The sequence below is a fragment of the Eurytemora carolleeae genome, unplaced genomic scaffold (assembly GCF_000591075.1).
Source record: "Eurytemora carolleeae unplaced genomic scaffold, Eaff_2.0 scaffold1176, whole genome shotgun sequence".
Lineage (NCBI taxonomy): Eukaryota > Metazoa > Arthropoda > Copepoda > Calanoida > Temoridae > Eurytemora > Eurytemora carolleeae.
This window is the reverse complement of record NW_019397372.1, coordinates 64613-90362: the sequence shown is the minus strand read 5'-3', so window position 1 is coordinate 90362 and position 25750 is coordinate 64613. Positions and strand designations below refer to the sequence as shown.

Genomic DNA, 25750 nt, shown 5'->3' with positions numbered 1-25750 from the left:
ATTAAGTTAAACTCGTTCCCAACTACTTAATTTCATTTAAAATTGTTTCCAATGAATATAGCTCATGTTTAATAAGCTAAACTCGTAACTAATAAACTTGCCTCGTTCCCAAATCATTCAAAACCTTCCTTATAACTCCAACATTGTTTTAATATATTTTGCATCTCGCATAAAGATTGGACTACTATATCCAAGGCAAACTGTTTGGATATACTCAAGGATAGCTGGAGTCCAGCACTTACTATATCCAACGTAAACTGTTTCGATATACTCAAGGAAAACTGGAGTCCACCACTTACTATTTCCAAGGTAAACTGTTTCGATATACTCAAGGATAACTAGAGTCCAGTACTCACTATATCCAAGGTAAACTGTTTTGATATACTCAAGGATAACTGGAGTCCAGTACTTACTATTTCCAAGGTAAACTGTTTCGATATACTGAAGGATAACTGGAGTCCAGTACTCACTATATCCAAGGTAAACTGTTTTGATATACTCAAGGATAACTGGAGTCCAGTACTTACTATATCCAAGGTAAACTGTTTGGATATACTCAAGGATAACTGGAGTCCAGCACTTACTATATCTAAGCGAAACGTACAAATTTCAGTATTCACACCTGATATAAATTGATTAAAATTAAAATTGCCAAGAATATTTTTTTTTGTGTTCTCTGTTATTTTTGATACAACTAACACAAAGAAATGATTAGATTGTGCAGGGTGTCCCACGAAACATGACATTTAAGAGACGAAATGAAGGTCGTCTTTGATCTTTGAAAGAAATTGCGGCATTCATGGATTTTATGTGGTAGGTGCTGTTGAGTATCTGCTCTCTGCTGAGTGATTGTAATCCCGCGGATCCCCTGGTTGGGAGTATTGCAACCCAGTACCTCGCTAACAGAGAGGAACATGATAAGATTGCTAAACTCTGGACCCAGAGATACGCCACGGCGTCGTAGATTTATCCCCGGCGCCAGCAACCGACGACGTACAAGTAGATTTCACGGATTTCCTCGCATCACGGAGTTCCCGGATTTTCTGACAAACTTTCTCATTAATCATCATTTTTTTTTGACAGGGTTTAATTGATTCAAATTTAAACCTATTAGATCTAAAAATACAAAAATGTCAATGATATGAAATACTTAATTTTTAAAAACTAGGAATTAGATATTTTGAACCTCTAAATGTTTAAGGATTCATCAATTGTATTCTATTAGTAACCAACAAATTACTTTTTTCAATTCATTGTGTACCGTACCGTACCCAGACCATAATCCTTTGTACTCTTGAACCTTTCCCTTGTATGTAATGTATATTAATCATAATCCTTGTGCAACTGTGGCTCAAATTAGTTTGTTCAGTTCACCAATAATTTTAATCACCAATAACAAATATATTAGATGCTGGAAAGTGTTCAATAATTATTATCCCACGTGCCATTTTTACTCATGCATTCATTAATTTCAAACATTAAACAACATTTTTTTTCTTCAAAATCGTCATATTTAGTTAGTGTATTATTGGTGTGGTATCTCTCTCAGTATTTAAAGATTTTTTTAGAAAACAATGGACAGGGAGACGAAAAAACCACCGCCATTTTGAAAATTACGCCTTATTAAATAATCCTGCCGGCGCCATCTTACCCAAGCCGCTCGAACTATGCCAACATGAAACGACTCAGGAAAATTCTAGAAAAAATTCAAACTTTAAGTTAATTTGAAAACTTTTTTATCTTTTAAACTAAATTGAAAAAGAACCGGTTTCACTCTAGAATTTCAAGGTTGCGACGCCGCAAGGCCGTTTTCCTCGTGCTTTCTTTTGTACTTAGCTGCCTTGTTTACAAATATGCCTTTCCTTTTCAAGTACATCTTCAGGTAGGTTTAAGGGACTGTTCCAGAAAAAGGACATTTTGATTCATAACCCTTCCATTTAAACCGCCGCGTAACCAGAAATACAATGATGGACATTTCCTAGGTCGGACATTTTATTCATAATTTCAGACATTTTATTCATAATTTCAGACATTTTATTCATAATTTCAGACATAATTGTTAGATAGTGCATCGTTTTGTCCTGAACCAACTAGTACTTGTTTATTTATTTAAATTTATTTTTCATCTAAAGAAATTGATTGTATTTCTTAATTTTACCGCCTTTTGACCAACATTACCGACCTATGATTTTCCCAACAGAGGGAGGTTAAGTTATTTTTCGTCCCTTGGGACAGTCATGTAAAATAACTATCTGTTCTGCGAAGTTTTCGGGAAAATATTCATCTTTAAAAGACCATAAATTGTGTACAAATACTTTTCCGGGAAATTAAAAATTTTACCAAACCACGAGTTCCCTCGACCAATTTTGTCTAAAAAATATTCCTCGCTGCGCTCTGGATGTTGTAGTTAAAATTCGTCTTTGAACCCTTGGTTGAGTAAAATTCCCTTAGCCTTCCTGTAAAGTAGTTGTAAATAATTGAAATTTTTAAGGATCTCCTGACCTTGGATTTATGTCCGGCCTGTTATGGGGAAAATTTATGCAATGAAATAAAAACAGGTTCGTGGCTTAGTGGTTAAAAGTTAATTATTATGTATGATGATAATGATAATAATGATGATTTTGATGATAATGATGATATTGATGATTTGGATGATAATGATGATAATGATGATATTGATGATTTTGATGATTTTGATGATAATGATGATAATGATGATAATGATGATAATGATGATAATGATGATAATGATGATAATGATGATAATGATGATAATGATGATAATGATGATAATGATGATAATGATGATAATGATGATAATGATGATAATGATGATAATGATGATAATGATGATAATGATGATAATGATGATAATGATGATAATGATGATAATGATGATAATGATGATAATGATGATAATGATGATAATGATGATAATGATGATAATGATGATAATGATGATAATGATGATAATGATGATAATGATGATAATGNTATACAACTAGATAAACAGATCTGTAGCATGTCAGGGGTACAGCCCTGTAATACAGTCCAGGTATAACATGCTTACACAACTAGATAAACAGATATGTAGCATGTCAGGAGTACAGCCCTGTAATACAGTCCAGGTATAACATGCGTATACAACTAGATAAACAGATCTGTAGCATGTCAGGAGTACAGCCCTGTAATACAGTCCAGGTATAGCATGCTCATACAACTAGATAAACAGATCTCTAGCATGTCAGGAGTACAGCCCTGTAATACAGTCCAGGTATAACATGCATATACAACTAGATAAACAGATCTGTAGCACGTCAGGAGTACAGCCCTGTAATTCAGTCCAGGTGTAACATGCGTATACAACTAGATAAACAGATCTGTAGCATGTCAGGAGTACAGCCCTGTAATACAGTCCAGGTATAACATGCGTATACAACTAGATAAACAGATATGTAGCATGTCAGGAGTACAGCCTTGTAATCCAGGTCAGGTATACCATGCGTATACAACTAGATAAACAGATCTGTAGCACGTCAGGAGTACAGCCATATAATACAGTCCAGGTATAACATGCTTATACAACTAGATAAACAGATATGTAGCATGTCAGGAGTACAGCCATGTAATACAGTCCAGGTATAACATGCGTATACAACTAGAAAAACAGATCTGTAGCACGTCAGGAGTACAGCCCTGTAATACAGTCCAGGTATAACATGCTTATACAACTAGATAAACAGATATGTAGCATGTGAGGAGTACAGCCTTGTAATCCAGGTCAGGTATACCATGCGTATACAACTAGATAAACAGATCTGTAGCATGTCAGGAGTACAGCCCTGTAATGCAGTCCAGATATAACATGCTCATACAACTAGATAAACATAAATGTAGCATGTGAGGAGTGCAGCCCTGTAATACAGTCCAGGTATAACATGCTCATACAACTAGATAAACAGATATGTAGCATGTCAGGGGTACAGCCCTGTAATACAGTCCAGGTATAACATGCTTATACAACTAGATAAACAGATCTGTAGCATGTCAGGGGTACAGCCCTGTAATACAGTCCAGGTATAACATGCTTACATACAACTAGATAAACAGATCTGTAGCATGTCAGGGGTACAGCCCTGTAATACAGTCCAGGTATAACATGCTTACACAACTAGATAAACAGATCTCTAGCATGTCAGGGGTACAGCCCTGTAATCCAGTCCAGGTATAACATGCTCGTACAACTAGATAAACAGATCTGTAGCATGTCAGGAGTACAGCCCTGTAATACAGTCCAGGTATAACATGCTTATACAACTAGATAAACAGATATGTAGCATGTCAGGAGTACAGCCCTGTAATACAGTCCAGATATAACATGCTCATACAACTAGATAAACATAAATGTAGCATGTGAGGAGTACAGCCTTGTAATCCAGTCCAGGTATAGGTCCTCACTTTGTAAATTCATTTTAGTTTAGAAGTACATAACGTTTATAAAAGCCTGATTTATTGAACTTGACAAATAAATCGATATCGACTAATGTTTTAATGTTTAGGGCATTGAAAAGCTAGTAAGTGAGTTAAAAATGCCGAAAACTGATCTTCAGGTGCCAATAATAAGAAAAAAAAGATAATATTAATAATAATGATTCTAACAACCATAGTTTTAAAGAAATATAACTTAATTAAAATTTAATTTAATTGGATCAGGATCTCAAAACAATGAATATTGTTAATTGCTAAAGAATGGTCTTCGGTACCTTCCCAAAGGCATTTTCCCAAGGGTGACTTCCCAAGTATCCATTTTCCATTTTTCATTTGGCAACTTCCAAAATGTGCAATTTCCCTAGCGGCAGCTTTATAAAGGTTAGGTTAGGTCCTCTTAGGGCTGCAATTGGGCCCGAGCTCTGCGGCTAGGACAGACTTGGTAAGTTACCACTTGGGAAATTGCACATTTGGGAAGTTGCCACTTGGGAAAATCCCTTTGGGAAAGTACCTAACATCTTTAACAATTGCTCCTTATTGAAAACGACATTTTTTTTAACTCGAAATTGTAAGACTCTAGAGTAAGTGGGAGGGGAAGTTAAGGGGAGGTGGGAAGTCATTTAGCAAATTAACTTTTTTTATTTTTTCCTCTTTAGGGATTGGATAAAGGGGAGTTGTCCACTGTAACCTTGAGTTGGGAGAAGATGAAGGATAAAAACTGGTTTCAAGATACAGATATATTTAGGTGTACTGCACAACAATCAGAAGGTAAACAAGCAAACAGACACCAAAGCAAACAGACAAACACTCAAACAAATCAGAAAAAAGGAAAGTTTATAAAATTCTTACCTTTATTTTAAATATTTTATATCAATTTATTTTAGTGGATTTTTTGGTTCATTCGGTAATTCATCACAGTTCTAGACCTACGCTAGAAAATGTTATCTCCATTCTACTTATAAACCAAGGTAAGCTCTTTTTCATATTTGAAACAAAATTAACAATAATATCCATACAATCGTAAATAAGAAGATTTATGGAACAGGTTTACGTTTATTAAACTTTTAGCTGAAATAAGGTTATAATGGTGCCGATCTCGCTTGTTTTTAATTTAAGTAATGAATGAAACATCAGCATCAGCATCATATTCCTAATCATGAATTTTGATTTCTATAATATACACTGCGTTTCAAGTTATTATGCAAATAGGTTTTTAAGGTTTAAAAGGAAAAGAAGAAAAATGTTGAAAAAAAGTTTTGTAAAATAGACCTAAAAACTTAAAAATATGAAAAATAAGTGTTTCAAGTCATTTTGCAGATGACTTATATTAGACTGAAAACATAATTTTTTTAAATGAAAACGACAAATATGAAAATTATATTTTAACCAAAAAAGTACAAAAAAGTTTTCTTAATCCTCAATATGAAATCACATTCCTACGTAGCCTCCTGACCTCCTGATGACCTCCAGAAGCCTATTGTCCATGGAATTGGTTAGATTTTTTATTTACTCTTGCCTATCACTAGCTTCAGCTGTCTATACAACAGCACAAACCTCTCTCTGTAAGCTGTAATGCCTACCAGAGTGGTAAACTTACATCTTCAGAATGGCCTACAAGTTCCTTATGGGATCGGGTCATTTTTCCTTTTTGACCCTCATTTTTTTTGTCACTGAATCCTTGACTAGCAAGCCAACCCATGTTCTCCTTAGATACGTGCCATTGTCATGTTGGAATAGAGCCTTTTTTTAAACATCAGAATTGAGATTTCTGTACTAAAGCATAAAATGGTCCTCCAGGAACTCATAATAACCCTTGGACTGAAATTTGACAACATCCTTATTCCTCAACCTTGATTGGTCCAATGATCTCTTCCCTGATGATCCCTCTCCCACCCTCTTGCCTCCTTTTACGGCCCTGGGGGTTTTTGGCGTTTAAACCTCAAACTTTGGCCCAACCGTCTGGGCCATTAAGTATTACACGGCACTAGTTTGTAAAGACGACTTTTGAGAAGTCTAGCTTATATGATGTGGCCTGTTAGACTCTTATTAAACTGTGTTTAACTGGTAGCCTGGGGTGTTCTGTTCTGCTGACCTTAATTCTCGAATTTGTGAAATATTTTTTTGATTTCTTCGTCATCTTAATGATACATTTTGTACTAATTTTTAGCCGTTACAAAAGAATGAACTGTTCAGTGATTTCAGTTTTAAATCTTCAAAATTTTATTGTATTATGTACACTGTACAGTGTACACTGTACAGTGTACACTGTACAGTGTACACTGTACAGGAAGCAAGTTCCAGATCACCTTGATTTCCCATATTTCTGTGATTTAGATAACCAAGTTTCCACTTGCATAATAATTTGATTTGATACACTGTAAAAGTACAATTTTATACTTAGTGTTTACTGCTTACAGTTCAAGTACAACAAAATTGCAATACATATTTAAAAAGCTGATGAAAAACTCTGTTGTAAAATGAAGATTTTGAAAAATTTATTTCTGAGTCGGAATTTTAAAAAATGTACGTGCATAATAACTTGAAACGCAGTGTATTTATTCTATATTATTAAAAAGTAAAAAAAAACTTTTTTAGAGCCTCTTGTCTCAATGATGTTCAAGAGAAAAGATGACTGGCCTTTCCCTGAATACTTGGGCTCTTGTGGAAGGTATTTTCTACGGATATTATATTACCCATATTGAAAATACTTTAAAATCTCACTTTTGCCCTAAACTTAAAAGTCTTAATCAATACTGCCTTCAGTGTAAATATATCTTTGATATCATTATTTATAATTATATAATATGTATTGTTTCTATGAAAATATAGATATTTTTTAAGAAACGTTTCCATATCTTTTTTCACCCATTGAAGCTTACACCACAGTATTAAGAGGAAGTGTCTGATGAGTCCACTTAAGAAAATTACATAAATAATTTATTAACACTGGTTATATGGAAGTGTGTATATGATCGAATAGTTTACTTAGTTAAAAAAGGCATCAATATTTTTTCAAAAAAGGGGTTTTTAAGGGGGTGGCACAATGTTGCCAAGGGGGGGGGGCACGAAAAAGTGCCCCCCATACACAAATGCTCTCGTACGTCCCTGTTTTATAGGGGTGTTAATATTTTTACTGGGGTATTATATTTTACAGGGATGTTATATGTGTAGAATCTAAATTTCCACGGAAAGATTTATTGAGTGTTTATTTGCTATTATTATTATATTTACAGGAGTTATAAATTCTGAAATTGTTATTTTACTTCTTTGTCAAATCATCTTATATTAAAATTAAATCTAGGGATTGTTCAGCAGTAGCTCATTAGTCTTAATAGGGGTACGCCATCACATTCCCTACCAGGGGTTTAAAGCATGACCACTTATCAGATAGAAAACCTGATTTAAAAGAGTTAAAAGTCGTCATTGGAGTCTCATTCTTAGTGGTTAAACCTGTAAAGTGTAATATTTGCTTCAAAAATTAATTTAAAAAAAATCTATTTTGTTTTATTGTTTAAAGTTTAGCCTTGCTTCTTGAAAAAAGTTCTTCATGTAAAATAAAAAAAAACTACAAGTAATATCATAATTAAAGTTTATTATTTTTAAAAACTCAGTTGTTGAAAAATAGTGATTTTAGGTTGGCCATATTTGAATATATCGGCCCGAGCATTGCTGCACACTATTCTTCCTCTTGGCCTCTGCGCGCGTACTTTGCTGTACAACTGCTTCAGCTGGCTAAACGGTTTTCTAAACCAGATAAAACCGGTTTAGTGATTTATCCTACAGATTGGACCGCTCACAACTTTGCCGTGGACGAGGAGAATCGTGTATATTTAGTTGATCTAGAGGAAATCATTTCCCCCCACTTTTTCAAATATTTGTTAAAAAAACATTTTATCCCTTTTTTGGGGAAAATTAATGATTTCTATGGGTAATTAATTGACTGACTCCCCCCCCCCCTTAAATCTCTGAAGAACAACCCTACCCCGGACTCTCTCACTAAAATATATATCATTACCGTAATTGTATCAAATTATTAAATTTTATAAAACCTTTTTTAACTTTTCTACTCTATTCGCGCCTTTTTTGATTGAAAATAAAATGAGTTTAGAAATGATTTTCTGTATTAGGGAATAATTTTAGTGAATCAATCAATAATTAGAGAAAAGAAGGCACCAGGTAAGATTTTCAAGTGATCCTTCATCTAGACAGGGCCATGTCGGATTCATAACGGTACCTTAGATAATATATATGATAGAGTTATCCATCTTTTTCTGTCTGAATAATTTACTGAATTCAGTAGCCACCCTGAACTAACGAGAGAGAGAAGCATTCGGTTTCTTTTATTTGAAATCAAACGTGATTTCGTTTACAACTCATCAGTCTTTAGACTTACAGATTTGTTCATGTTATAATTTTTCATTCAAAATGTATATGCCAACAAAAACATATTTAAAATAAAAGGCTATAAAATTATGTAAAAGGGGTCAAATTGTGATCGAAAGTCACAGTTTTCTGAAATATGGACAGAACCATTAAATCCACGTGGTAGCAGTTCTCTTTATAAGAGACTACGATTTATGTTAAAGAAAGGAATTCAAAACATTTCCTGAAAAAACGACAATATCTTCCTAGTTGTTGCTCAGATAAAGAGGACCGTTGTGAATTGGACATGCCCCTCTGTAAGGCCACATCACATATTTGAATTATTAAGTTCACTTTGGGGTTGAAATGTGGGAAAATGGGAGTCTCCAAAATTGATTAACTGATTGTTAGAATTTTTCTATCCATTAATCTATCTATCTATTTATTATCTATCTATCTATTATCTATCTTTCTATCTATTATCTATTTATCTATTTATCTGTCGATTATCTATTTATCTGTCGATTATCTATCGTAGCTATCATTCAATATCTAGTATCTATATATTTATCTTTCGATCTATATTCTATCTATCCATCTATCTATCTATCTGTCTATCTGTCTATCTATCTATCTGTCTGTCTTTTTTATCTATTTATAAATCTTTTTGTCTATCTATCTATCTATCTTTCTATTAATCTATCTATCTTTTTATATCTATCTATCTATCACTCTCTCGCCTATAGATATCTATCTATTTAATTATCTATTTATCTAGGCTGGGACACCTATTATACTGCGGATAGGTTTGGTTGTACAAATTGTTTTAGTTTCTCTACAGCAGATCTTTGTACGCATGCAGAATCAGGTTATAGTAAACAATTCAATAATTAACAAGTAAATAAACAAGCAAGTTAATAATTAATCGAGTAAATTTACAAACAAGTAATAAACAAACGAGTAAATAAACAAACAAGTAATAAACAAACGAGTAAATAAACAAACAAGTAAATAAACAAACAAGTAAAAAAACAAACAAGTAAAAAAACAAACACGTAAATAAAAAAAATTTGTAAATAAACAAACACGTAAATAAAAAAAACAAGTAAATAAACAAACGAGTAAAAAAACAAACAAGTAAATAAACAAACAAATAGATAAACAATAAAATAGATAAACAAACAAATAGATCAACAAACAAATAGATAAACAAACAAATTACAAAAGCAAACAAGTTTATAAACCATGAAGTTTATATAAAAACAAGTTTATAAGCAATCAATTTTATAAGCAAATAAGTTTATAAACAAAAAAGATTATAAACAAACACGTAAATAAAAAAAACAAGTAAATAAACAAACAAGTAAATAAACAAACAAGTAAATAAACAAACTATTTAATAAACAAAGAAATAGATAAACAAATACAATTGACCGACTATTTTTGAGTGAACCCTTTAGTACCTCTAGGGCAACAAAGGCTAAAAAATTAGATTTTTTAAAAATTAGATTTTTTTTAATTCAAATTTTTTTTAAATTCAAATTTTTTTTAATTCAAATTTCTTTAAATTCAATTTTTTTAAATTCAAATTTTAAAATTCCAAGGGCAACGCCGGGCCTTTTAATAAATTTATAAACAAGCAAACTATCTAAAAATGAATAAACGATCGAATTAAATAATTGTTTTTGATTAGATCACAACTACCATGGTGTTTGTGGAGGTCTTCTAGCACCTCAACCTTACTCTCCAGGACTAGCAGGAGGACTTCTTCATTCAGTTCCTAGAAATATACTAGCTAGGTAGGTCATTCATTGGTTGGATATTCATTGGTAGGTCATTCATTGGTAGGTCATTCATTGGTAGGTCATTCATTGGTAGGTCATTCATTGGTAGGTTATTCATTGGTAGGTCATTCATTGGTAGGTCATTTATTGGTAGGTCATTTATTGGTAGGTCATTCATTGGTAGGTCATTCATTCTTCCTTTCATCCTTCCATTCATTCATGCATTCATTCATTTTATCCTCATTTATTCATTCAGTTATTGCTATTTAGTTTTTAAAATTTTATCTATATATATTTAATTTCTTTTTTGGTCTCTTTCAGTGAATAATTGATGAATTGATAAATTCTTCAAATGACAAAAATATTGAAGGGACTGAAGGTAGTAATTTCAATTGACCTTCCATGCGAAGACGACAATGCCCGAATTTACATAATATCCAATTAAAAGCTTTGTCTGATCAAATATGAATTTGATGTTTTTAATTTTGAAAACTAATCAATTTAAATTCATTTTGTGATTTCTTTACAAAAGTGGATTGCTCATTTCTACTGCTGGAAAACTGAAAATAATTATCAGAATTAAACAGTTTTAAAGCTAGTAAAACCACAATATCTTTCACATTATTTATCAGATGAAGGTTTCAAGGGTACCATTGTGAATCTGACATTGCAATCTTTGCATAGAGGGCTACTTAAAATTACGCTTACTTTCCCTTTAAATGAATGATAAACTATTTGCCAGGCATCCTCTGCTACCGAGGTTACTGGATGAATGCTGGAAATCCTCTAAACCTGGAGGACGGGAAGAGGCCGCTGATCTTATTATTGAGATCCTTCGCTCTGAACTGGTTGATCTTGATCTTCAAAACCTAACATGAGACGTTTAGATCTTGATATTTTTTTGTCTTTGATTTGATCTTCATTATCTTACACTTAATGCTTTGATCATGATCTTCAACGCCTCACTTAAGTCTTGATAGATTCAATATTTTATATATGACGCTTTTATGTTGATCTTACATCTTTAATTTCTAACATGAGACACTTTGACCTTGATCTTCATTATCTTACATGAGACTTTTTCATCTTGATCTTCAAAATCTTACATTTGATGCTTTGATCATGATCTTCAAAACCTCACTTATGACGTTTTGATCTCGATTTTTTAAATCTTACATTCTCTGATATTGATTTGAAAATCTTACACATATAATTCCGATTAAGAAACGCCCTAAAAAAGTTCTTCTCATGCTTGGTCTTAAATTCCGTAGATTTTTATGGTTTAAACTTTTTAAAGTGATCTCATTTGATTTTTTAAATCAACCGAATTGACCGAATTTGAAGTGGTGTTTACATTTTCTGAAAATTGCACATAAAAAAGCTTAAAGTGACATTTTTTATTTTAGATTTGAAGCTATTGTCAACATGACAATACAAGCGTACTGCCATGCTATTGACCACAATTCTAAATAAGGTCACAAATTGAAACTTATTTTTTGATTCTCATAAAAAAAAAAATCTTGAATTTCTACTATTTCATATAATTTTCAATTAACAGAGGCACTTTCAGTATTGATAAAGGATGGATTTTTTAAATCGGGCCCACATTTTTTGTGTGACCTCGGGTAACTCCAGGGAAGGTTTATGGATGACCGGATTTTTCAAAAATTTGCTTGTAACACAAAAATCTACGAAATTTTATTTATAAAATTCGCGAAATTTTTGTTTGTTTTTGCTTCACAAAGAGATCATGTTCACAATTGAAATTGAAGATGGGTGCAAATTTTTATTTTTGAATTTAAATTATAGTTTTAAAGTTTGGATTTTTACTCATGCGGGAAAAACTAGGTGTCAAAATGCCAGGCAAAAAATTATTATTTATGTTAATGTTTTATGTTATTTATTCTGAATGTGATATCTTTACAAACTTGCTCACTTAAAGGGACTGTAAGCGTAATTTCAAGTTACCCTTCATGCAAAGATGGCAATGCTCGACTGACTCACAGCGCTACCTGAAAAGCTTTGTCTGATCAGAGATCAAGAATATTGAATTAGATATCAATGTTTATAATTTCGAAAACTGATTAGTTTTAATTGTAATTTCTTACTAAAATTTCTTTCACATTTTTGATGAGATTAAGGTTTCGGGGGTACCGTTGTGATTCGGACTTTGCCAACTTTACATGGAGGGTCACTTGAAATTACGCTTACAATCCCTTTATTATGTGCTTTCATCTATGTCATTGTTATATTTGATTGTTGTGATTTATAAAAAGAGGAATTTATAATTTTAAATTTATATAATTTGTTAACATATTTTGTTCGTTTCTATCTAAAGATATAACTCTATTCCATGTTATTATAATGCAGGGCTATCCACAAAGTATTAGACTCCAATGACAACCCGAAAACCTGATTGTTTGAGGGTTTATTGTTTTAACAAAGAAACATTTGTGAAAGTTCGGGGAACCATAATTTTGTACAGTCATCTTGAAAGTCTTATGTTTTTTGGGTCACCCTGTAACCTTGTAACCCTGAATCTGTTTTAATTTTTTGTTTTTAAATCAAAAATATGTAAATATTTCAGATGTCTAGAAAACATGCAGTTTCCGCTAATTACTTTGTATGGACTAACCCTTCCATAACAGGTATATTTATATTTACAGGGACTGTGCAGTGGACACGTAATTTCTAGTGACCCTTTATTTAATAATTGACATGCATAATTCACAACAGTACCTTTAAAACCTTGCAGTGAACAGAGACCCATTTCATCTAATAAATTGATTAACATAAGATTGGTTCAATGTCGTCTTTTTATTCCACAGTTTTATGGATATTTATAGATTTTATTTAGCGTTTATCCTGTTTGGACTTTTCTACCTGCTACCGGTCAGTTTATTTAACCCTGCTCTCTTGCCTCAGCTTCCAATAGTAGGTAAGTAGGCGGGGGGTGGGGGGATTGCTCAAAAGTTTTATTAATATTTTTACTACATATTCATGAAGCAAATGAAGTATGTTCACATATGCCACATATAGTATGTTTAGGTATGTACATGAATTAGTTTTAGAAATGTACATGAAATATGTTTAGATGCGTTCATGAAGTATGTTTATATATGTACAATGCACATGCAGTATGTTTAGATATGTACATGAAGTATGTTTATATATGTACATGAAGTATGTTTAGATATGTACATGAAGTATGTTTAGATATGTACATGAAGTATGTTTATATATGTACATGAAGTATGTTTAGATATGTACATGAAGTATGTGGAACAGTACAACATGCTGATCAAGTTTGTGTTCATCATCTCTGTTTACATTCATGTCATTGAAACCCTGGTCGCTATTGCTCTCTGTAACAGGTCATTTCTTTTTGTTTATTTACAATTTTTTTATTTATTCTAATCGGTTCGCAATTTTGCTAACAGTTTTTATGGTTTTTGTTTAGGCATCAGCTGGGATTCTCAGCCACGCTGAAATGGACGCTCAGGAAAGTTTCAAGAATGCCGCAATACTTTTGAAAGACGCCATCTTTGAAATTTCATAAATTATGATGTTAAGGTTAAAACAGTGCTTAAGATACATTTCATTTTGATCTGAAATCTCATGAATATCAATCTAAATTTTGCTAATTTCTCTTAAATTTCCAAGTTTTCAACTTCTGTGTTTGCCATTTTTATGCAGATGCAGATTATGAAGGTTTTTAATGATATTCTCTTTTGTTGACGCTAAATATGCACGTTTCGAGAGCAAAAAGATCTTACCACTTGAATCCGGGGATCCCAAAATATTTTTTCAGATTCGGATCCAAGAAATTAGTTAAGTCATCTCGAGATTGAATCGTGGATAGTAGGACCTCCGAATAAAAGCCTGATTTGATTTGAGGATCCATCTAAAGTTCCGGATATGATACAAATTGATAAATTAATATATCAGTAAGCCTGTTATTTGAAAAGAAATAATTCTTGGCTTTGAATTTAGTGTTGCTGTGAACGGAGTTTTCTCTCTGAAGTATTTACTCAATCCTCAAAATAATCTGTAAATCATAACTTCTCCTTCATCATTAAATACAGAATCTTCACTAATTTCAGTATCAGCTTCAAACTCAACTTCTGATTCATCATTAACTTCAAATATATCAATAACTCCAGATTCAGCATCATCAGTGAAATCTATTTTTTCCACAATTATCAGATAATAAGTATAATTCAATTACACACCTCAAACATATGCTCTCTACTCAGTAACTAGGAGAATAACCAATAATCAAAACCTGAAAACAGTTGATTATTTATAAACAAGACAAATGAACTGAAAGCTGACTTTGAAAGCGTGAAAATGGACAAAGAACTTGATTTATCTCATGATAGTGAAAGTGTGAAAGTGGACAAGGAAATAAGATGCGAAAATGTTAAAATTGACAATGAATCTGATTGTGAACACGTAGACCAGGAAACTGATAGTAAAAATGTAAAAATGGAAAATGATACCTCTATAATTGACAATGAATCTGATTGTGAACACGTAGACCAGGAAACTGATAGTAAAAATGTAAAAATGGAAAGTGATACCTCTAACAATGACAAAGTTGACAAAGAAACTGATTTGCCTTTAATGGCTAATATCGAAAGTGTGAAAATGTTAAACTATTTAATGGAATTATTTTGTGATTTTAAAAAGGTTGGTTTCAATATTTTCATCTCATTAATGATCCATATATTAAAGTTTCAATATTTTCATCTCATTAATGATCCATATATTAAAGTTTCAATATTTTCATCTCATTAATGATCTCTATATTAAAGTTTCAATATTTTCATCTCATTAATGATCCATATATTAAAGTTTCAATATTTTCATCTCATTAATGATCCATATATTAAAGTTTCAATATTTTCAACTCATTAATAATCCATATATTAAAGTTTTACATAAGTATACTTTTTTAAAGCTTAAAGGGACTGTAAGCGTAATTTTAAGTGACCTTCTTACTATTAGAGAGGCATGCCTGATGTTACAGTGTACACTACTTACCGTTCTAGTATCACATAGATTCAGCTTGCTTATAACAAGTCTTATCAATCTTTAATACAGGGTATCACATAGATTTAGCTTGCTTATAACAAGTCTTATCAATCTTTAAGACAGGGTTGACTTTGAAGTGTCGCAACGCCTTGGGCTTTGATTTTACCGCTCTAACTCACTTATGCTTTTCTGTAGCTCTTTACATGTACATTTTAGCCCCATGCAGCACTTGTTGTTACCTTTGGTTTTTAAGAAGTTATTGGCAAAATTCTCATCCATGCTTGAGAGCTTGTAATCACAGTAAGTACACTCGCGCGGTTTCTTGGCACTTAATTTCCCGCTATATAAATAAAAATATCTACGAAATATTCGATCAAATCGTAAATCAGACATGCCACTCTACAAATGTAAGGTCAGTCTCTTGAAATGCTAAAAAGTTTTGAATATTTAGGAAATATTTTCTGGTTCTTTGATTTTACATCTCCAGTTTCTGGACCAGGGATTAATTCAAAATTTTCTCTTTCTACAAATTATGAAAAAAAAATTTCTATTTTTTGAATAGGTCAACAAAAATATTACAATTGTCTGTTTATCCTTTTCTTGTTATTTTTACAATTTTACCTCAAATGCTTCGAAAATTTTGATCAATGCTGTTGAAAAAAAATCTTTTTTGTTAAAAGCATCCATCACTTTTTTCATGTTGTTGTATCAATTTTTGATCAGGGGGAATTCTAAAAAAATATTAAAAGGTTTAAATAAAAGAATATAAAACGTGAGTTAAGCTTGAAAAACTGAAAAGGGAAAAACAGAACATATCTGTTGGGCAACATTGTATTTTTTTTTCTAAAAACTGGAATTTTGAATTTAATTTTAAACAGACGACGGCTAGTGTAATTCTTGACTGTTGTGACATCAACATCATCAAAGTTGTTCTCCTCCAACCCCCCGGGGGGGAGCAGGAGTTGGACTTTGAGATCACAGAGTGGGCGCTGACAGTGAGTTTATCCAGGGATAAAACTTTAACCACAGCGAGCCTATCAGGGGACAATTTTTCAAGTGAAATAAAGATTTATTATGAAACAAAACCAGAATCAAGATCATTGCATTGGAGGTAAAAAAAATAATTTTGTCTAACAATATTTCATATAAATTTTTTTTCTTAGAAAAGATTTTGATGGGAATTTATGTGTTTACACTCCAGCCTCTGCAATAAATAACAGGGGCCTGTTTCCGTGCCAGGTAAGAATGGAATTTTAGGCTTGAATATTAGGTCTCTCAATTTAGACCCCCTAAAAATTTCAAATACAACAATGGTTAATATTGTTCACATTGATGACTGCCTTCAGGGAATTTTTGTTGATTTAAGTCACATAGAAGAGTTTGGGCAAGCCTTTTAAAGTTTGAATAACAAAATTAAGGTCTGATCATATTTGAATTTAACAAAAAATTGGTTTGAGGATCAATGATAACAATAAAAGTAAGGGTGTGACAATTTGGCACTTTGTTGATAAAAATGTTCATATCCCTTCAGCACGTGTCCTAAAAGTTTCTATTAAAAAAAAAAAAAAAAATTCTCTCACTTTTAAATTTATCCAGCGCGCATCACATATTTGTAAATATTAAATCATTAGTGCAAGCAAAAAAAAAATTTTCTTCAAAATATGTCGATATTGGTATCAAAAGATCCGTCTTGAAACACTGAACCCAAAAATGTTAAATTCATGAAACGCGGTTGAAAATCAAACAATTTATAGGGAAAAGTCCTCAAAAATATTAGTTTTTTGGCCCTAGATCAACCAATTTTGACAATTCAAAAAAAAATAACAACTGAGCAATATTCAGTGGCTCGAGGCGCAATTTTTGAACCCATATCGACATGTTTCGAAAAAATTGAAAAATCGACGTCCCTTTTTGATTCTTAATTTATAAAAAGGATTGATTTGAAAAAATTAAATTAAATTTCATAACATTCTTTGGAAGTTTAATTGAACATTTTTTTGCTGCGTTTTGGTAAACTAAAAAAAATTCTTATTGTCCCAGCCCAGGGTTAATAAAAGCCACATTATGTGCACATTTCATTTTTTGAGTCTAAATGGAACACCCTATAATAAATGGTAATACATGTTGCGATATAATAAGAGGTGTCACGTCGCGTTCTTTATTTCTGCTAGATACAAATGTCATGATGGATTATGAATTTGATACAGGTTGGAATGTTAAAAAGGATGGATACGAACGTCATTATGAATTTGATACAGGTTGGGTTTGATTGTTTATCCGATGTGGATACTAATGTTAAGGATTGGTAATAATGTCATGATTTTTGTTCTAATCATGATATGAACGTTGAAGATGGATACAAATGTAAAGGAGGGATGTCTACGAATGTTAATAAAGATTGTAGTTCAAGGATGGATACAAATGTTATGTTTGCTACTGCTAGCAGGTTTATACAGCCAAGTAGTTATTAAAAAAAAGTTATGATGACATACAAAAGTCGAATTAATATAATCTCCTGAAGTCATAACTTTTGTATTGTGAATTTTGAGATCAACCATTGATCTCAATCTTATGCAAAATGCATACCTACGCATTAATTTAAATCCTCTGCGGTATTCCCTGATGTTCATACCCTGAAGGGATGATTTAAATTTAGGGATCAGGCATTTATCCTAAAATTTAAAAGTGCTTTTATTGTATACCGAGATCAAGCATTCAAGATTAACAATATCCACACAAAATTTCCATTTTCTGAACTCAAAACTTTTGTTTGGTAAATCTCAGGATCAATCATTAATATCCATTAATATCCATTAATATTTATTAATATCCATTAATATCCATTAATATCCATTAATATCCATTAATATTCATTAATATTCATTAATATCCATTAATATCCATTAATATCCATTAATATCCATTAATATTTATTAATATTCATTAATATCTATTAATATCCATTAATATCCATTAATATCCATTAATATTTATTAATATCCATTAATATTCATTAATATCCATTTATATCCATTAATATCTATTAATATTCATTACTATCCATTAATATCTATTAATATCCATTAATATCCATTAATTTAATTGCTCTCCGCTATTTGATATTTGTACTTAAAATTTATTTCTTTTTCAATATCCCGCGGTGGTCCATGCAGGGATAACTTCAATTAAGGGATAAAGCATTTATCCTCAAATTAAAGGTGCTTTCATTAGATATCGAGATCAAGTATTCACGACTAATGATACTCCACACTAACGACCTCTGTATAAGGATATACCTGGAGCAATGTCTAGCTGGGAAGCAAGTATTCTTCTACCCCTAGAATCAAACATGAATGTATACACAACAGGTAGAATATATACTAAGAGAATGGCGTGTCGCCACTTTCCTGAGGCATTAGATTGAAATACTCTTTTCTGCTTTTTTGCGTAACAAACTTTAAGCATCTATAATTTGTGTGTATTAAAGGGACTGTAAGCATGATTTCAAGTGACCCTCCATGCAAATATAGCAATGCTCAATTTACAATGTTACCCTTAAAAGCTTCGTCTGATCACTAATGAATTAGATATTAAGGTTTATAATTTTAAAAACTGATTATTTTTATTGCGGTTTCTTAAAAAAAATGATTAACGCATTTCTACTTTAGGAAACTAATATTAGAATAAAATACTTACAAAACCTAGATTCAGGTGTCTAGGGTACATTTGTGAATCAGGCATTGTCATCTTTGCACGGAGGTTCACTTAAAATTATACGCTCACAGTCTCTATAATGGCTTTTTTGTACACAAAAAACGTCACATTTTTTGCAGTTCCTCCTCTCATGTCCCAGGAACACTTTATTGCTGGTCGAAATTTAAAAATTTGACTAAAACATTACAATTGAAAATCCGCCAATAAAAAAAAATAAAAATCTGTGCAAATTATTTGTTATTATGATTTACAAAGAAAAAAAGTGGCATCTAAAGCACATTTATAAACCACCTAAACTAATAAAAAAGGGGTTGGTGAAAAGCCTAGTGTTTTCCTATTTCTTGACTTAACATTATTTTTAAAAATAGGAGATGCACATGCACTGGTATCTGAGACGGTAAATTACAGAAAATATTGGTTTAAAAGTGGGATGGTGCTCCCTATGTCCACATTTGCTGTTGCAGTCGGAGCTTGGAGCACTCAAGACTTGTCTTTTCATCATACAGGGTTACACATACCTATTAGGTCAGTAGGACATTTACAATAGATACTTGGACTTTAGACATTGGCTAATGGACAATTACAATATATTGGACATGGAAGAGGGTCAAAAGACAACATGGAACATGGGACAAGGAATATGAAACATGGAACATGGGACATGGAACATGAGACATGGAACATGAGACATGATACATGAGACAAGGAACAAGATACAAGGAACATGAAACATGATACAATGAATATGAGACGATGAAGATGGTACATGGAACATGGAAATGGGACATGGAAATGGGACATGGAACATGGGACATGGGACATGGAACATGGAACTTGGAACATGGGACATGGAACATGGGACATCGAACATGGGACATGGAACATGGGACATAGACATGGGTCATGGAACATGGGACATGGAACATGGGACATGGAACATGGAACATGTAACATGGAACATGTAACATGAAACATGGGACATGGACAATGGACATGGGTCATGGGACAAGAAACAATGATGTATATCAGGTTGATAGGCCCTGAACAGCTGATAAGATCATCTAACCCTCATCTTCTTTCCTATATCCCGGAAGCTGTGAAATCAGCTGTTTCCATTCTAGGTCAGCCATTGTTATCTGATGTTTGTTTTATATTTTATTTCTAACTTATACTTTGTTCAAAATTATATAAAAGCTTTCTTTTTCAGCTTTTTCTCTTTCTTCTTTAAATAAAAAATATGAAATTATATTAAAATTGGCGGAGATTTATTTTAAATTGTCTAATTTTGAATTGATATTGTCTGATTGGGTCTTGAAATTGTCTGATTTGGTCTTTTAATTGTCTGATTTGGTCTTATAATTGTCTGATTTGGTCTTTTAATTGTCTGATTTGGTCTTAAAATTGTCATATTTTGTCTTTAAATTGTCTGATTTTGTTCTTTAAATTGTCTTATTTGATCTTGAAATTGTCTGAATAGGTCTTGAAATAGTCTGATTTGGGCTTGAAATTGTCTGACTTGGTCTTGAATTTGTTTTAAGCCTTGAATTTATTTGTCAGGTCCCTACCCTCTACCTAAGCTGGATGTTCTGATCGTATCCCGATGTTTCTCTGGTCTAGGGCTGTCCTCCCCCAATCTCATCTTTATCTCCCCTTCCTTACTACTTGGAGATATCTCTCTACTCGGTAAGATCTCCCCTTCCTTACTACTTGGAGATATCTCTCTACTCGGTAAGATCTCCCCTTCCTTACTACTTGAAGATATCTCTCTACTCGGTAAGATCTCCCCTTCCTTACTACTTGGAGATATCTCTCTACTCAGTAAGATGGCTTTAAGGGCGTTTACTGCACGATTTACAACGGTACCCTTAAAAGTTTTGTCTGGTCAGGCATGAATTAGAAATCCATGTTTTTGTTTCTTTAAATCTGTTTATTTTCATTTGCGGTTTCTCTCCGAAATTGACTTTCGTTTTACTTTCTTTTGAAAAGAAATGAAGAAATATCAGAAATAAAAACGAGAGTATCTTTCACATTTTTATCAGATTAAGGTTTCAAGGGTGCAGTTGTAAATCGGGCATAGCTATTTTTGCATGGAGGCTCACTTAAAATTACGCTTACAGTCCCTTTAAAGGTGATAAGTTCTTTTTTCGGGAAAATTAAGTCTCAAATCAAGTCTCCTGCATATAAAGATCAAAATAGGCTCTAACCTTGAGTCGAGTCTGATTTTAAACCAGTAAATTACTTTGACAAAACTTACCAATAACTTTGGGACTTTGGGACTTTAGCTTCAAGTTGAGTGCAATGTCAGATTCACAGCAATACGCTTAAAATTTTTGTCTGAGATATCCTTATTTTTCTAGCTGAAAATTGATTATATTCGCTTGTGGTTTCTCAGATAGATGTTTAAAGGGTTCAATTGTAAATCGGACATACCACACTTTAAATGGAGGGTTATTGAAATTACGCCAACAGTTCTTTTAACAATAATAATTTCAATTTTCATTATTTCAGTCAAGATTTCGCATGAGATTTGTCATGCTTGGTTTGGGATAATGCTGGGAGCCAAGGTATAGTTTGTGCTATTCTTAATAAAACGTAAGTGGTCTTTGTTCTTTGAAATAGTTGTGGCATTCATTTAGCAACTGAACTTTAGAAATATATTATAACAATAATATTTTTTTACATTTTTAATATTAAGGACTGGACAGAGGCTTGGCTGTCAGAGGGGTTTGCAACATTTTTAGAGGATTTTGTTCACCAGAGAACGTTAAAGTAGGTTTTAAGGATATTTTAAAAAGTTATGAAATCTATTTTAAACCTCATTCTGGATTCAATCCAATTGTTTGCTTTATTTAGAAGCTTGGGAGTTGACTCTCCCCCTGACTTGGTGAAACTAAGAGCATTGATGAAATTAAAAACTCTAGAGGGAGAACTAGAAAGTACATCAGCAGATCTTACTCAGCTGAGACCTATGAGAGGTGAGGGAAAGAAGGGAGGGAGGAAGGTAAAATGAGAACGGAGGAAGCAGGACAAGGGAAGGAGAAAGGAGGAATGTGGAAAAGGGGAGGGAGATGGAAAAGATTCAAAAAGTCATTTTATCAAGAATATATTTTTGGTTTAGTTGATTTAAATTTGATAATTTAGTTGCATATATGTTGACAATAAAGTTAATTTGATAAAAATTTATTTGATTTGATTAAAATTTTTTCTTTGATAGGGTTAAATTTATTTGTAATTTGTTTTATTTTGATTTAATTTGATTTTTTGATGATTAAGGTGTAAAACTGAAAGATGATTCTGAAACTGGTTTTGTAAAGAATGGATTGAACCCTCTTGCATCTCTCACCCAGGCTCATTACCTTAAAGGATTCTTTCTGCTTCACTATCTGATGAGTTTAGTGGAAGAGACGTCTTTTCTTAATCTTATCAGGAAATCAAACCTTAAACTATCAAATATTTGAAACTCCCCCAGTATCCTGTGTGAAACATGATTTTGAAAATAATTAATTATTGAGAGTAAATGATTGTGCGTATGATTTAAAAAAGTAAAAACTTATATTTTGTAGGTTTTTGAAAAAAATGAAAATCAGCCAATTTTGAATTTTATTAATTTCTGTTTTAAGCTAATGATTTAAAACACCTTCTATTCAAGCAGATTCTTTTATAATTCTATTGAGAAGTAATTTATCCCATCTTATGTCTTAATAAGGTTTGAAGAATAGGCGATATTTTGAAATGTTTAAAGGAGAATTGGTTGATTCTACTCAATTCCTTCAGATGTATTATCATTCCTTCAGAAACAGTATCAGGCAAGTGTACGCAGCTTTCCGGGCGCTTCGCGCCCATCTTATTCTTCGATTGTGAACATCTTCTCTTTGGGTACATTGTAAAATAAAAACAAAAAAAGTTCGTGGATTTTATAAAAAAAAATTCGTGGATTTTCTAAATTTAATGAAAATCAAATTTTGTTGAAGCTAAGTTTTGAAATCTTGATCATCCATAATTACCTTCCATGGGGGTTATGTAAGGTCCCACACTAAATTTGGATCCGATCGGTTCATTAGTAGTACTCTCTGGTTAGTCTGCCTTTTTGTTTCTTTGAATATCCAATCATAACTAATATACGTATACTCCTTGACCGATTTGCCTAAGATTTTTATTTGAGAACCGCAGAAATGGTGTTAGCTTCAAGGTTTAAGATTCTAAGTTTAGTGGGGGTTAACTTTTATTGTTTCCGGGCAAAGCCGGGTTTCCAAACTGGTTCCAAATAAATCTAAGAACGTGCCTACATAACTGATATAAACTTGTGTCTTTTTTTCAGAGTTTCACTGTCTGACTTGATCAAAACTTGGCTTGATTCTCATAGGCTTCCTGAACCTCTATCTAAACCAGTTGACTACCCCCTCCTACCAATTTTGAACTGTAAACACATTACCCTCTACCAAGTCGTGATGGACCTCCACAAGCAGATTCTCATCTTTAACACTAACTCCAAGCTCACAGGGCGCACTGCCTGTACCGTTTCTGTGCGCCATACCCCAGATTTCTCTGTGCTCGTCTTCTCTGAACAGCTGATTTTGTTCCTGGACTCTCTGACGTCAGAAAAGCTAAAGAGTTCAGTACTTAAGTATATTTACGACCAGAATGAGGAGATGATTAGATCCAACCTTGATGTTCTCCATCTTTGGTGTGAGATTGTAGTATTCAACAAGTTTAAACCCAGGTATTATTTCTTCTAACTTTTTACCTTTGCGACTAAAAATGAATTTGGAGAAGTAGTTGAACTAAGTAGACTGATTTTAAACATATGTCTTAACAATTAAAAAACTGACGCAGTAGATAATTGGTTGAACTCGGTTTCCGTAGTTCAACTTCTTTTCACTATTCATGAAATCTGTTTTTCTTATTCTCAAACACAATTTTAGCTAAATGTTAACTTAATGTTGACGTCCATTTAGTTACCGTATCTTCTCTCATACCCACCAATCTAGCTACCTTTCTTCCTTAAACATACCTACCTACCTAACCTACCTTTCTTCCTTTCTTACATACCTACCTACCTAACCTACCTTTTCTTCCTTTCTTACATACCTACCTACCTAACCTACCTTTCTTCCTTTCTTACATACCTACCTACCTGACCTACCCTTCTTCCTTTATTACATACCTTTCTATCTACCTACCTACCTACCTACCTACCTACCTACCTACCTACCTACCTACCTACCTACCTACCTACCTACCTACCTACCTACCTACCTACCTACCTACCTACCTACCTACCTACCTACCTACCTACCTACCTACCTACCTACCTACCTACCTAGATATGATGATATTGAGTACCTGCTAGTAGAGCACCAAAGTATGGGAGTATATCTGTATTCAGAACTAATATTCTCCAAGAATAAAATCCAGGTAAATTATCAGAAATTGTTCAAATTTTGTTTGTTTGTTGAAGGGATAGTTGACGATTTTACAATTATTCTTTAATTAAAGAAAATTGTTCAAGATTGTGTTTCTTGTCTTGTATTGGAGTGTCTGGAATTTTACATTGGAGTCTTCTATTAAAGTAATTGTTAAATCCCATTTTTTCATGACATAATGGAAATGTATATTTTTTTTAATAAGCGAATTTTTGGGTTGAAGGTATCAAAAAGGATGATAAAACTTCCCTTTGGATGTCCAATTTTTCATTATTTTCCCCCGAGAGCATCAACAATCTTGGAAATACTTTCCCCTTGATCCCTTTTTTAAATTTTGATTCAAATCTTTAATTCAGCAGTCCTATACAGTATACAGGGTTACCCACAAAGGAAAAGACTTCAGAGACGACTGTACTGAATTTACTGTGTCTCTATTCTTACATTCTTAATCTACTGCAACTTATATCTTGTCATCTTTGCTTGGAGGGTCTTTAAAAAGTTACGCTTACAGTCCTTTTAAGGTCTTCAGTAAAGTCTGAACCTATGTAGGTAGCTCTGAACTAATTGAAGAATAAACGCTTCAAGTTAAAAAGAATAATGTTATTTTTGATTTCAATAATTTTGCTTCAAATATCGTTTTTATTTTATAAATGTGAAAATATTCTTTTTTTTCCAGGTTCAGCTTTTTCACAAGGTTTTTGATAAGATAGAACAAGAACTCGATCCTTCTATCAGAACTGTTATCAGATCATTTATAGACCAGACTAATCTGGTAACCTCCAGTTCAGCTATTTAACCAGATAATACTAAAGGGACTCGAGGCGTAATTTCAAGAGTCTCATGGCCGATTCGCAACGGTACCCTTTTCTATCTTAAACCTAGTAAAACGACAATATCTTCCACATTATTGATCAGGTAAAGGTTTTAAGAGTACCGTTGTGA

The 25750-nt window shown here is 32.6% G+C and overlaps 3 protein-coding genes and 2 long non-coding RNA genes across 11 annotated transcripts; all 5 read left to right on the top strand.

Annotated features, from left to right (window-relative positions):
- Window positions 1-479: 479 nt before the first annotated feature.
- Window positions 480-1572, top strand: LOC111713834 (uncharacterized). The gene is made up of 2 exons (XR_002767802.1): window positions 480-537; window positions 818-1572. It is a non-coding gene; the product is annotated as an uncharacterized LOC111713834 (long non-coding RNA).
- A 216-nt stretch (window positions 1573-1788) lies between these two features.
- LOC111713832 (uncharacterized) lies at window positions 1789-2558 on the top strand. The gene is made up of 2 exons (XR_002767799.1): window positions 1789-1882; window positions 2492-2558. It is a non-coding gene; the product is annotated as an uncharacterized LOC111713832 (long non-coding RNA).
- Window positions 2559-3956: 1398 nt separating this feature from the next.
- On the top strand, window positions 3957-12644 carry LOC111713827 (deleted in autism protein 1). Of its 6 annotated transcripts, XR_002767797.1 has the most exons (11): window positions 3957-4004; window positions 4560-4610; window positions 5145-5256; window positions 5373-5456; window positions 7084-7156; window positions 8123-8333; window positions 8616-8664; window positions 9629-9718; window positions 10544-10649; window positions 11377-11643; window positions 12444-12644. XR_002767797.1 is itself a non-coding variant. In XM_023488780.1 (10 exons), exons 1-10 carry the CDS (start codon window positions 3972-3974, stop codon window positions 11510-11512), a joined length of 945 nt encoding a protein of 314 aa, XP_023344548.1. In that variant the 5' UTR covers window positions 3957-3971; the 3' UTR covers window positions 11513-12295. The 6 variants fall into 6 exon arrangements, 5 of the variants coding, with proteins under 5 accessions (XP_023344548.1, XP_023344549.1, XP_023344552.1 ...); XM_023488780.1 differs by lacking the exon at window positions 12444-12644 and having other exon boundaries at window positions 11377-12295; XM_023488781.1 differs by lacking the exons at window positions 3957-4004; window positions 12444-12644 and adding an exon at window positions 4102-4152.
- Window positions 12645-12781: 137 nt separating this feature from the next.
- LOC111713828 (uncharacterized) lies at window positions 12782-14713 on the top strand. Its single transcript, XM_023488785.1, has 5 exons — window positions 12782-13282; window positions 13492-13572; window positions 13897-14008; window positions 14095-14136; window positions 14628-14713. Exons 1-5 carry the CDS (start codon window positions 13222-13224, stop codon window positions 14686-14688), a joined length of 357 nt encoding a protein of 118 aa, XP_023344553.1. The 5' UTR covers window positions 12782-13221; the 3' UTR covers window positions 14689-14713.
- A 254-nt stretch (window positions 14714-14967) lies between these two features.
- LOC111713826 (aminopeptidase O) lies at window positions 14968-25612 on the top strand. Of its 2 annotated transcripts, XM_023488779.1 has the most exons (17): window positions 14968-15098; window positions 15180-15326; window positions 16123-16170; window positions 16550-16782; window positions 16835-16910; window positions 18961-19039; window positions 19754-19910; window positions 20415-20506; window positions 20943-21068; window positions 21894-21949; window positions 22081-22154; window positions 22239-22360; window positions 22659-22812; window positions 23105-23191; window positions 23704-24105; window positions 24710-24800; window positions 25485-25612. In XM_023488779.1, exons 1-17 carry the CDS (start codon window positions 14985-14987, stop codon window positions 25602-25604), a joined length of 2178 nt encoding a protein of 725 aa, XP_023344547.1. In that variant the 5' UTR covers window positions 14968-14984; the 3' UTR covers window positions 25605-25612. The 2 variants fall into 2 exon arrangements, with proteins under 2 accessions (XP_023344547.1, XP_023344546.1); XM_023488778.1 differs by having other exon boundaries at window positions 14968-15326.
- Window positions 25613-25750: the final 138 nt, after the last annotated feature.